The sequence below is a fragment of the Clinocottus analis genome, unplaced genomic scaffold (genome assembly GCF_023055335.1).
Source record: "Clinocottus analis isolate CAN_PGR_092001 unplaced genomic scaffold, fCliAna1.0.p SCAF_1, whole genome shotgun sequence".
NCBI classification, from domain to species: Eukaryota; Metazoa; Chordata; class Actinopteri; order Perciformes; family Cottidae; genus Clinocottus; species Clinocottus analis.
The window spans coordinates 14,459,333-14,472,343 of NW_027175820.1; the positions used below are offsets into that span (position 1 = coordinate 14,459,333).

The 13,011-nt window shown below is 41.3% G+C and overlaps 1 protein-coding gene across 1 annotated transcript; it reads right to left on the reverse strand.

The window, feature by feature from the left end:
* Positions 1-400: 400 nt before the first annotated feature.
* Positions 401-9,938, reverse strand: depdc7a (DEP domain containing 7, paralog a). The gene is made up of 9 exons (XM_068574074.1): positions 9,883-9,938; positions 6,308-6,764; positions 5,326-5,456; positions 5,040-5,232; positions 2,472-2,692; positions 2,169-2,311; positions 1,963-2,088; positions 1,596-1,674; positions 401-1,468 (listed from the first exon to the last, which is right to left on the reverse strand). The coding sequence occupies exons 1-9, from the start codon at positions 9,896-9,898 to the stop codon at positions 1,245-1,247; spliced, it is 1,590 nt and encodes a 529-aa protein (XP_068430175.1). The 5' UTR covers positions 9,899-9,938; the 3' UTR covers positions 401-1,244.
* Positions 9,939-13,011: the final 3,073 nt, after the last annotated feature.

The following is a 13,011-nucleotide window of genomic DNA, read 5'->3' on the forward strand; positions in this document are numbered from 1 at the left end:
ACATCAGCCACCACCAAAAAATAATAAGTAAAAATGTTTTTATAGCTAAACTTGTCGGTGAAGACAAGGGTTGTGTTGTGGATGTGGGAAATGACAGTATGAGAAGCATTACTTCCAACCTACTTTTTAGAGTTTTACCAAAAAGCAGTATGTGAAAAACAGAAGTTTGTAAGTTGACTGACAACCTCTATACTTGAAGCATAGAACGATTTTAGATTTCACAATTATTCCACTTTGTTTAAAGAGGGAGGGACTTTCTGGCTGTTAGGAACAGAAGAGGCACAAAGTATATTATTTGTGTTGTATGGATAAATTGTTTGACGTAACAATGCCATTTGTTCCCTTTTCATCATAATAGCCACAATTTGTCGACAATGAAAAATAACAATGTACATGTATAAATGTTTAACAATTCCAGTTGAATTTTATTAAGATTTGCCAAAAATACAAACAAGATGTGAGGGGTTTAAACTTAATCTGGGAATGCTTTCCTCACCTGGAAATTATAAAAGCGATTTTGACTGATTAGAATACATAAAACATATTCAAAACAGACCCCACTAAAACGTGGCTTTGGTTTAAAGTTAAAAAAAAAAAAAAAGAAAAGAAGAAGAAACCTCAAAACATCTGTTTTGCTGAATAGTTGGAACAAACACAAAAACAGAGGGCTGTTTCTCTTGAATGCCTCTGACTGTTTACAACAGCACATCAGACTTTCAAATCTCCAGGTTGAAATTTCCATTTGGTTGCTCCTCAAGACATTTCTCTATAATGCATCCGATTGTACATGACAAACCACATGAGCAGACACATTTTGGATGCTAACAATGTTTCTATTGCACAAGCACAAAGAATACATTCATTGAAACGGGATATATGCAGACTTGTCTGAATGCCATCAAGATGTGTTGTGGTGTGAAAAAAAAAAAACTCTCAGGAACACTTGCTTCATTTTGTCATTCTGGGAAAGTAAAAATGTCATATACATTAAAACAGGCAAGGGCATTTCTTGTTAGTGTCCTGCACCAAAGAAAATATCTAAGAAATTAAATATGTCCTTAAATATCGCAGCTTATATATAATAAGTCTCCACAGTTAAAATTCACATTATTTTTCAATATAACTCATAAACTATTTACATGCAAGCACATACAGTCTACACTGCACATCTTCACATCACATTAGCTTTTGTTCTTAGATCTACCTCTCTTTACAATTATAATGCATTCTCAAACTAATGCATATCACTGTAGCAACACATTGTTACTGGACAATCTATTTCCAAAGTACTGAATAAAAATTTCTGGGTGGCCTTTATAAAACTGTCCCAGCAGCCGTCTCTTTTCTTTATCAGAGAGTTTTGTGTTCTCATGGACTCTCTGGAGTAAGGACCGAAGTTCCTCTTTTGTAGTTTGTTCTGCATTTTCCGAGTATGTCTTAGAGCTCACTCTTGTGCAGGATGTTGAGCCTGCAGTAAAGAGTGATCAGAGAAACAGGCATTAAGTGAAGGGAGAGTTTGTTTTCCTTTGTTTAATCAAACAGCTGTTGAACAACTGCATGTAGAAGATGAATATATAAACGAGAAATCAGCAAACCTGATATCATATCTGGATCCTTCCCTTTCACGATGTTCATTATTCTGTCACTGACCATTTTGTGTAATGTAACCGGAATCTGAGAGCAAAAAAAACACTTGTTTCTATTTCTCTTGACATAAAGAGACACTATTAATACAATGACCATCACAATAAGTATAATTATATTTACTTAGCTAGTAGCTGTCTGGGGTCTAACACAGTCAGACACATTTTATTTATGAATTATGTTTCAAGTAATATCTGGTGTGAGGGTTTTACACCAGACACAAACACACACACACACACACACACACACACACACACACACACACACACACACACACACACACACTCATTGGCAAAGCGATAACTTAGAGAGACTCACTTTGAACAGATCGCAATGGTTATCCATCATGAACAGAACCATCAAGTCCACCTTTCCTTTGGAGAGTCTTTTGCTGAAGACGATGGCGCTTGAGAAAGACCTTTTCACAGCCATTCTGTTCTCAATCTGACAAAGAATTATCTTGAGTTAACAAAGATTAAACATACACATGTATAGACTCACATAAGAGACACACCAGTGCTCACCTCTTTGTGCAGCCGGACCTCCTGTGGTTTGGCTGCAGCGGCCATAAATCTCAGGAGTCTGCGTAGCTCCTCCCTACTGCGAGAGTCTTGCAGCTTAAGGCTCAGCTGCAGGGACTCGAGCGCTTGCTCTTGCTTGCCATTCACTGACAACAGACATGAGATACCAGGATGAAAAAGCTGAGCTTGAAAAAAGCAGCCCTTTTGATCAAAGTGGGACAGGTTGCAACATACATGAAACCTAGATGAGTGCACCGCCATTAACCCTCCTGAAAACAACAGGACACCAAAAAGATATGCTCTTACCGAGTAGCTCCGAGATGCCGGAGTGGATGTCGAAAATGTGATTGCTGAGCAGAGGTGGCCGTTGAGTGTGTCCATAATGCTGAGCCAGGATGTCATAGAGCAGACTCTTACACCGGGGCAGGTCATCAGCACAGCTGGCCAAACCTCGGCTGACCTCCACCACCCGCTCATCAGGCAGGAACTCGAGACAGTCCACTGCTCCTGACATCCACTGATCAGTCCTGAGGGTAGAGGGGAAGGTATGATACGCTCTTGACCTTCAATGATTGAGAGACTCTGCTGCTTCCATTAGGCATGGATTTGATTATTTGCAGGTGAAAACATATGCAATAGCAACACTACAGAATGCAAACATCAGAGTATATCAAATGTAAAGGCACCATGCAGAATGGCACCCGTTAGAGTTCTTATATTAAAGCATCATTGAGTGGTAGTTTATTGCATATTTCTTTTGCAATTACAAAAACACAATTTCTGAAATTAGGACCCACTTTGTTGAACCTCCACACAAAAACAGACACAACTAAAACAATAGCTTACATCCCTTCAATACAAGATAAACTCTTCTAAATGTTGTATTTTTGCATCACAACTTTACACACAAACACCAAATAAATAGCTCACATATCCATCCATCCATTCTCCGCCGCTTATCCGGGGTCGGGTCGCGGTGGCAGCAGGCCCAGCAGGCCGACCCAGGCTTCCCTCTCACCCGCAATGTTCGATGTTCGAGCTCCTTACCCTATCTCTAAGGCTGAGCCCGGCCACCCTACAGAAGAAGCTCATTTTGGCCGCTTGTGTCCGTGACCTTGTTCTATCGGTCACGACCCAGAGTTTGTGACCATAGGTGAGGGTTGGAACGTAGACTGACCAGTAAATGGAGACCAAGACGAACCGGTACAGAGCCTGTTTTACTGCTGCAGCCACACCAATCCACCTGTCGATCTTCCGCTCCACCTTACCATCAGTCATAAACAAGACCCTGAAATACTTGAACTCCTTTGCTTGGGGCAGGCATTTTGTCCCCACCAGGAGGGAGCAATCCACTGCTTTCAGGCAGAGCAGCATGGCTTCAGATTTGAAACCGCTAACTCTCATCTTTGCAGCTTCACACTCGGCTGCAAAACGCCCCAGTGAATGCTGGAAGTCACGGTCTAAAGAAGCAAACAGGACCACATCATCTGCAAACAGTAGAGAGGTGATCCCAGGGCTCCCGAACTGGATTTCCTCCGCTCGCTGGCTGCGCCTAGATATTCGGTTCTTGAAAGTCACGAACAGGACCGGTGATAAAGGGCTACCCTCGCGGAAGCCAACACCCACCAGGAATGTGTTTGCGAAATACTGAGGATACGAACACAGCTCTTACTACAGGCGTACAAAGACCGGATAGCCCGTGCCAACAGGTCCGGCACCCCATCCTTTCCAGCATCCTGGCATAAGCTTTTCCCGGGAGGCTGAGCAGTGTGATACCACGATAGTTTGAGCACACTCTCCGGTCCCCCTTCTTGAAGATGGGAACCACCACCCCTGTCTGCCAGTCCATGGGCACTGTTCCTGACCCCCATGCAACACTGAAAAGGTGTGTCAACCAAGACAGCCCAACAGTGTCCAGCGCTTTCAGCATCTCAGGGCGGATCTCATCCACCTCCGGCGCCTTGCCCCCAAAGAGCTTTTTAACTACCTTAGTGACCTCTGCCAGGGAAATGGGTGCATCCACCCTAAAGTCAAAGTCTTCAGGCGCTGCCCCCTCTCCAGGGGACATGTTGGACGGGTTTAGAAGTTCCTCAAAGTGCTTTTGCGACCGCCCGACGATGTTCCCAGTCGAGTCAGCGGTCTCTCACCATCTGATCCAACTCACAACCAGGTGGTGTTCAGTTGACAGCTCTGCTCCTCTCTTCACCCCAGGGTCCATGACATACTGCCGCAGATCAGTTGATACGATTACAAAGTGAATCATTGATCTCCGGCCTAAAGTGCTCTGGTACCAGGTACACTTATGAGCCACCTTATGCTCGAACGTTTTGTTCGTTATGGCCAAACCGTGGCTAGCACAAAAGTGTAACAACAAAACACTGTTCGAGTTCAGAATGGGCAAGCTATTCCTCCCAATCACCCCCCGCCAGGTTTCTCTGTCATTGCCCATGTGAGCAGGCGACACCCTCTCCAGTGCTCCAAGCTCAAGTTTCTACGGATATAGTCGATTACAGGTGCTTTCACAAGTGCGGGTAATATGTGAGAATGTCAATGGCAGTGTTTAGCAAACAATACACACAAGCTTTTAGTTGTGAATGATATAGATAACCGTGTGTAGTTATTTGCAAAAAGAGGTTTTAGAATTTTAAATTCAGTGTAAAACATACAATAAGCTCATGGTTTAGCCTACCTGGTCAATAGATAAGCTCCTGTTTTCTTGTTAATTGAAGAGCAAAACACAAACATGTGTATATACACATCTTATTTAGGATTGTATATGCAGTTTGGGGCTGATAGATTATACAAAAAAGATTTGATTAATAAAATGCACTTCCATAGAAGACTGTAAAACTGTAAATGTTTTAGAGGATTTACTGTGCTTCACTGAAGGCCTTGAGGACCTCCCGGTCGAGGTAGCTTGATGTATACAACAGGTCCGGGTCACTGTCCATGCCACGCAGGGGAGGCCGCGATGCGTCTTTACCCTCTAACAGCTTCTCCAACAGGGGGAGCTCTATCAGCTGCAACAGCCTGCACACAGCCTGTTGATGCCACACCTCATCCACAACTGTGAAAACAAAGAGTTAAAAGCCTAAGGGTCATAGGTGAACACAGACACATAGTGGGACTAAGCATTTGCTGCACGAAGAGGACGACTTACGCTCTTGTGAGAGGCCGAGGTTGATCATTTGAGGGGTGATGGAGGAGCTCAGGTTGAGGTTTCCTAGCACATCCTCCAGTGATTTGTCTGTTTTTACAGGGCAATGGGTGGCGTAGCTCAGCACCCCTTGTCTGATGAGTCACATAATGACAGCAGTCAGTCCAAATTATTTTGCAAAATAACAGACTTATTAGAGAAACAAATGTGGCATCTGGCGGCAAACGTTTTCTCGTGATTGTGATTCAGTCACAATTTAGCGTTGTTTTGATTCTGGCCAAACAAACAAAATAAATGTTCAATTTCCAGCAACAATTTCTGATTAACTTTAAATAGGACAACTCTTTTCTCTTTTATTTTTAAGTTATTCCCAGGAAACCTTGACTGAGGCCACGTGTTACAGCCTCTCGAGAATTGAATTGGAAAATACACTCACTTGGCTTTCTTGATGAGAATGAGTTTAAATATCATGTCTTTGTTAGATATAAAGCCATATATTCTAAATTAGCACGAAGATGAGACTAGAAACTGGGGAAACAGCTAGCCTCGCTCCGTAAGAATACATTTACCATCGCCACTAAAGCTCACTAATTCATTTTTTAAAAGAAAAGAAAGTGTAAAAACGACACGTTATTCTATGGTGTGAGCTAGGCAGTGTCAGAGGGTGCTAATGGTCTTCTCATCTCACTGAAAAATGAAACAAAATCGTGTTGAGACCCTTGTTTATGTTTCATATTTTAAAACAACTTTTTTATTTTACAATTCAAGTTGGTATTTGAAGTTAAAACTCATTGCAACCCACTGGTAATGAGTGGCTTGCCAAGACACAATTGCATGATAGGACTTCAAGAGCCTCCAGTCATGCCAAACTAGTTTTCGGAGACATCTAGTCTAAAGCTGTAATGGATTTGGGATTAGCTCTTGTTGAAGGAGAACAAAGCTAATCAAATATGGGATCGGAAGATATTATGACATGAGTCTGTACCTTTCATGTGACAAACTGTAGCCGTTCTTGATCCTGTTCATGCTTGGTGAGTCGTAGCCGCTCTCGATGGTGCCCGTGGAGTTGGCATTGGTCAGCGATGGTGAGGAGCTGTTGGTTGCGCCCAGGAACCTGTACAAACTGCAGCTACTGTCCTCAAATGTGGCTGGCTTCTTTTCCTTGCCAAACACTTTAACGCCCACCGGCTCAAATACCCTCGATTCCATCAGGGCCTGACAGAGACGGACAGCCTTGTAGCGGGGCACAGCCTCGTCGCCAAAGAAACGGTTCAGGGTGATGTGTGCCAGCACCACATCCACGGCCTCTGAGCCCAGGAAGCAGTCATGGTAGGACTTGAGGTTGTGGCGCCGGCGCTTAACCTCCACGCGCGTGTGAAGATTGGAGATGATGCTGCTCCAGATAAAGGTGGCCCTGAATGGCTTCCCAGCCATGCCTGGTTCTGATGGTAAACAGGAGAGAGTCAGTGGATGGAGGCGAGGAAGGCAATCAGGGGCGTGGGACTGAAGGCTGGAGTAAAGCGGATTTAAATAAACTAGCTATCATAGTCAAGTAATGTCAACAGTTAAATACACAGATGTATAAACAGCAACAATCTTCATAATCAATTATTTTAGGCCAGATATTTGCTGTTTGAAAGCTTCTCAAATACGTGAATTTGCAGATTTTCTTTGATTTGCATCATTGTATTTAAACACCTTTGCGTTTTAGACTATTTGGTCAGATGAAAAAAGTGTTTGAAGACACCCAGCAAGGGCTCTGGGAAATTGTGAAAGACATTTGTTACTTGACTACAATGCTAATCAATGTGATCAGATAAAACAATCAAATGTATGATTAAGCAGCAAAAACAATCAAAATTAAAACAAACTTTTTAATGCTTTACAAAGGCGTGAATAAATTACACAACTTGCCTCTACACAAGTGTTTTTGGTGATCCATTTGGTAATTCTCAAATGACATTCTCCGTTGTGTCTATTGTCTGTGCGCTTTCTCAGAAGGGAATTGTGCTTTCTGTCTTTATCAACAAACACTCCCTCTCCTCTGTGTGATGTCACATAACCACAATCTGAATTCAAGTTACTGTATGTGGGTGTAACCACACAAGGTCCAGGATCAATGCAACTCACGAGGATATACCAAACCCAAATTCTCTTTTGAGACATGCTTGTGTACATTGTGCTCAAAAGCTTCATTCTAGTGAACTTAACAGCTGTTAACACTGAATAATAAAATGGTGTCGTCAACCAGTATAGTTTAAAGATAATAAGGGAAACAAAGAGCATATACTGTGGCTGATTTTCTTACAATACCTGGCACCTGATGCTATCTGTCTGTGCAAAATCACACAGAGAGGAAAGGAAACAAAGACACTGATCATATTGTGAGCTTATCCTCATATGTTCCTGTTGTATTTTCCACTGAAAGGTCTTCATTGCTATGAACACAGGCACACACATCAGTAGATGAATCATGCAATCAAACACTGACATGTTCAACCCTCTATCATGCAATTTCTCAACATATCTTATCTGTGTTTGATGTTTTTTGTCTCTGGATAACGACTTGTGTCGTCCACCTCCAGGCAGACTAATGTTAGAAAGCAGAGCTGGACTAAAAGTGAGATGCTTTCATCTCACAACAGGAAACATTTAAGGCCTGTTGAGCAAATGTTAGGGGAGGATCTGAGAGGCTCACTGAGGCCAAGGGACATAAATCAGGCACTGTCAGCACCATACAAGGCTCCATGTTATGATAACACAACGTGACAAACACTATTACCGACCCATCTGTAGAACTCGACAACAAACAACACTTGGGAACAGACAGGAGCAAGCAGATGTCCATTCACTCGTTTCACAAGAGATGAAGATGACGGTGTGTGGCAGATATCTTGGTGATCTCCAGATTAATGAGACACATCTACGTCAGACTGTGTCTCCCTCTGGGAGGGAAGGAACTGTCTTGATCTGGAGATTTGCCTTGCAGGGAAGTCGGCTACAACGGGGCAGTAGATCAGGGAGAGCACTATAGCAAGAGTTTGTATGCAAAATAGCAATCATGAGAAATATAATAGGCTGTTAATGCAATCACTTCAAATATAAATACTCAAGTTTGAAAACTAATCTTTAAAATAAATAGAAGACATCCATATTATGCAAATATCAGTGAGTATAAAATTCACTGTAGTAGCAGATGACTGGAATAATGTACTTTTTGAACAGGACAATGAGTAGAAGCATTCTGCATTATTAGAATGAAATCCTTGATCTTGGCCATCTGGAGAGTCCCATCAGGGGTCCCTGGATTAACAGTCATAAAATAAATCCGGATCTGATCAATATCCATTAAGGCCTCTTGTTAAAAAGGAATAAAGCGTGACTTGGGTGGGGGTCAGAACAATCCTGGGAACCCGGCTGTGATCTGTCACCTCTTGTTGCTTGAGCCAGGATGAGGCTTGAGCCCAGTTTGCACAGCTGACGCCTGACTTCCCTGTGACTTTGATTTTCGTTATAAAGAAAGAAACCCCTCGCACAAAGACTGCAGGGCGATGAAAAACAGGTATCCCCCTGCAATTCAGCCGAGGGCAACAGGCCACCGTGTGTTTGTACACATCGGTGGAGGTAAATAATCGCGGAGGGAGCAGCGCAGTCCACACATGGGGATGTCTCCCCTAAGAGCGTGTTTAACACCTCTCTCAAAGCCTGAGCTGCATTATCTCAAGGCAAAAGCATCGAGATTTAACAGTCAAGCACTGTGGCCAGAACCGGCTTTGAGCTCACGACATTATGATTTTATGATCATGATGATGAGTAAAAATGCTCCGGTCGCAGGTTGTTAATAGCCTGTGGAAGATATACCTCCATTCCTCCAACATACTGAGAGCTGTGAGATGAACTCATCCAGCCTCAAGGCACAAAATGAAAACACGGAACCGAGGAGATTGGACCGTATGAATCCTCACCCTACAGGATGTGAGGATCCTACAGGATGTGAGGATTCAACGTGGGATACAACCCAGTAATTACTCGGTTCTTCGGGTAGTGACACAAGCACTACAGTTCTGATTCAAAGCTTTAAACTGATCTCTAACCCAGACAATTATTTATTCGACTTTAACAAAGGCAGCAGCTAAATATGCATTATACATCTTTGTTATAATGTTTTTATTTCTCATTAGCTGAAAAAAAACTTGAACATATGTTTAGCGACAGGCTTAAATAACAATAATATACACACAATGATGACATAAACGCGGTTAACATATTGTATAACCAGATTGACTCTTCAGCATTAGACCAGACTAGACCACAAGTTCCACTAGAAAAATAAAACACATTCTCACAAACGCACGGCGCACATTTCTACTTTGGGTAAAAAAAAAAAAATACAAATTAGCTGCAGGCGACAAAAGTGTTTTTTATCAAATATCCCATCTCGACTCAGTAGGTTATTTTCTATAGCTAAATAAACCAGGCGCTCACATGATTTCCACAGTAAATAACAACATCTCGCCATTACTTTTTCCGCGAAAGGTGATGAAATTAGTATTCGCATACCTGGTGTTCGATGCATGAAAACTTCCTCCAGTCACTGTGTAGACTGCCATTCAGACAATGTCCCTGGTCTTCACATCACAACGTGACGCACGCAACTAACCAAGTCAAACACGAAACCGTCTCCTCCCACTGAGTTACATTATGCATGTCCCGATCACTGCCCTGGGCATCACATTAACGTGATAATAAGACTTTCACTGCTTCCCAAAAGTTTGACAAAAGGGCATCTTCCTGAGCTGAAACTCTTTTTACCACGTGTGACCAAGGCTCCTCCGGTGGAAGGTTTTACAGGTGCCATTCATTGCTGTATACTGCCATGCTGATTAATAAAGCCAGTGTGCAGAATTGCAAATATTCCCGACTTAAGTCTTTATTAAATATTATCATTGGCCAAATCAAAGCCTTTCAATTTAAAGGAAATCTAAGAGGTTTTCACACAATCTTTTACTCACAAAGTCCCACCCTTAAATCTGATCTGATAAAGGACTAAGTAAACAGCAGCTACTTTGTGAGACTTTGATTTAATAATATTGATTTAAATGATAACAATGAAACACACAAACAACAACAATTAATAATAATAATAATAATAATAATAATAATAATAATAATGATGTTTTAAGAAAACAGTTCCAGTCAAAACAATGTGACCACAGGGGACTATGGTGTTCCTCCTCATCTGGGATCATCTGTGCAGGTCACTGAAATCGAATGTCTTAAAGCTGCCATCATATACAAACATGTACACCCCAGATTAATCTCACAGGAGCTGGACTTATGAAAAAACAAGGCTCTAACCCAATGCCTTCTTTCTTGAGGTATATTCTGACAACAGAAAAGTTGTAAGATGACACTGTAACCCACAATGTTGGTCACTCACTCAAAGGAAAACAAAAAGGAAGACAGCTACTATCATCAAGAGACAAAATGGCGCAACGGGAAGAGGTGTGTAAACCGGTCTGATTACAGTCCTCTTGAAGACAAACGTAGGAGCATTAAAACAAGAGGCAGAGATCTCTTTTTTAGAACCATTTGATAAGAGAAGAAGCGCTGTGAGCAGGTCCCTAGGAAACTGCAGATGTGCATGTATCTAACTTTACCCACAATCTTCAGAAATACAACGTCGTCTATCTCAGAAACCGTTGTATATTATCGTCTGGTTTTGAAAAGTAAAAAAATGGCTTGTGTCTTGCATGCTCTACAAACTGGAGGTGTGGGGGTTTGAACAAAGTGAGCATTTATAATGCAGTCTACTAAAAGACACCACACATGTAGGATCCAGTGTTTCTTGAGCTTGAACCACAGGAAATACATGTCAGGATGTCTTTACATCTTGTGAGTCAACCAATATTGTGAAAGTGCAGCACTAAATGTATGAAGTATACCCTTGAAGAATATGAAGTAGCGAGGCCTTAATAGCTTTTGGTTAAGATGCTGACCACGAATCGCAACGTCCCTGGTTTGGGTCTGGCTGATGACCTTTGCTGTATCTCTCTCCTTGTGCTGTCTGATAGTTTTAAAACAATAATTTCAGGACACAAAGCAGGGCAGAGTTGAAAAAGATTAATCCTCATGAAACATAACTATTTACCCTGGTGTCTAAATGCAGGAACAAGCAGAATGAAATGTCACATGGACTATAACACATTCTTGCATTATTCCCCTTCACTTATATTAAAATAGAATTTCACATCTGAATTTGATCGTTTGCATTTAGTCACAAAATAAAACCTTTCTTTGCCCCAGTGACAGACAAATAAGTTCAACAAAACCACTTGAAAATGATTATCAGCACAATGGAGTGTACTCATAAGCACTTTAGTTACACTTTAGCACTTGAATGGTACTTATAGCACTTTGTAGTTTTGCTTTCTTGAAAAAAATGGTCTTTTTTGATTCTTGTGGTTTTGAGTTTGTACGGATGGTTGAATGCACTTATTGTAAGTAGCTTTGGATAAAAGCGTCAGTTAAATATAATGTAAGCAGTCAAGTTTCTGAAATCAAACAATCTCTGAGCACTCAGGATACTTGGTTGTGACTTAATTGTGCTGTATGTGTCTGTAAACTCACCTATTATGTTACGATGATACAGTAGAGATATATTCACGTCCACACAGCCATCTTGTCCACGCAAATGGAACAACAGCAAATACACACCTCAAACAAGAGGTAACCTTCGTGCGTTCTGCTCGAGGGAGAAACTTTTGCTTGAGGGACAAACTGGTTTTACAACCTGCTATGCAGGCTGCATGTGCTGGTATTTTGTAAACTTGCCCAACGCTGACTTCAGTGCTTTAGAGTGAAACATGTTTTAACCAACGAGAGGAGAGAGAGAGGAGTGGAGTGCTCTGGTAAATAAAATCTGAAATTCTACTCCACAAGGTCAAAGCAATATTTACTCTCCTGCTTTTATCGGTGTCCTGAAAGCCGCACTGCATATTTCCCTTTCTTCCTCTTTCATTCTTATCAGTCATGCAATGTTAGTCAAGTCATAGTTTGTTTTTAGTTATAATGACAAAGGAATTCTCTCCAGGAAGGGGCATTTAAAAAATAGTTTATTTTTAGGGATCCAAAGCAACATCAAAGATAGGCCCCAAATGCCAGTCTTGGAGGAAGTGTAATGGAACTACTTTTACATTGTGACTTACAGTAAAAAATCCAGAAGAATATGCAGAAAAAAATACGAAATGTATCAAAGGCATTTCACAGTTGTAGCTGGTTGAGCTGCTTTTCACTATTTTATATACAATTGGGCACTTTAGTCTGCTGTTACCTAAACTCGGAGCCAGGCCCATCATAAGGTTCATGCAAAACATAACATCTATACTCATTTATTTATATTCTCTAAGTTTTGCTTTTTTGTCACATTTTTAAGTTTTGCTTCAACAATTAGTTCAATGAAACAATCTGAGAAATGAAGAGAAAAAGGTGGAACTCAGACATCATACAGGCTACAAGAGGCTTGTAAGTCAGAATGTTTAGAAACTTTTAGTTTAATTTTAAAGCTTATCAAACAGTGCATTTGTTTATATTAAAGTAGTGACATTTGAATTAATTTAGTATATAGACCTGCTAAATATTCTCCACTGAAGTGGAATAAGAGTATTAAGTAGCATGAAACGAAACCAC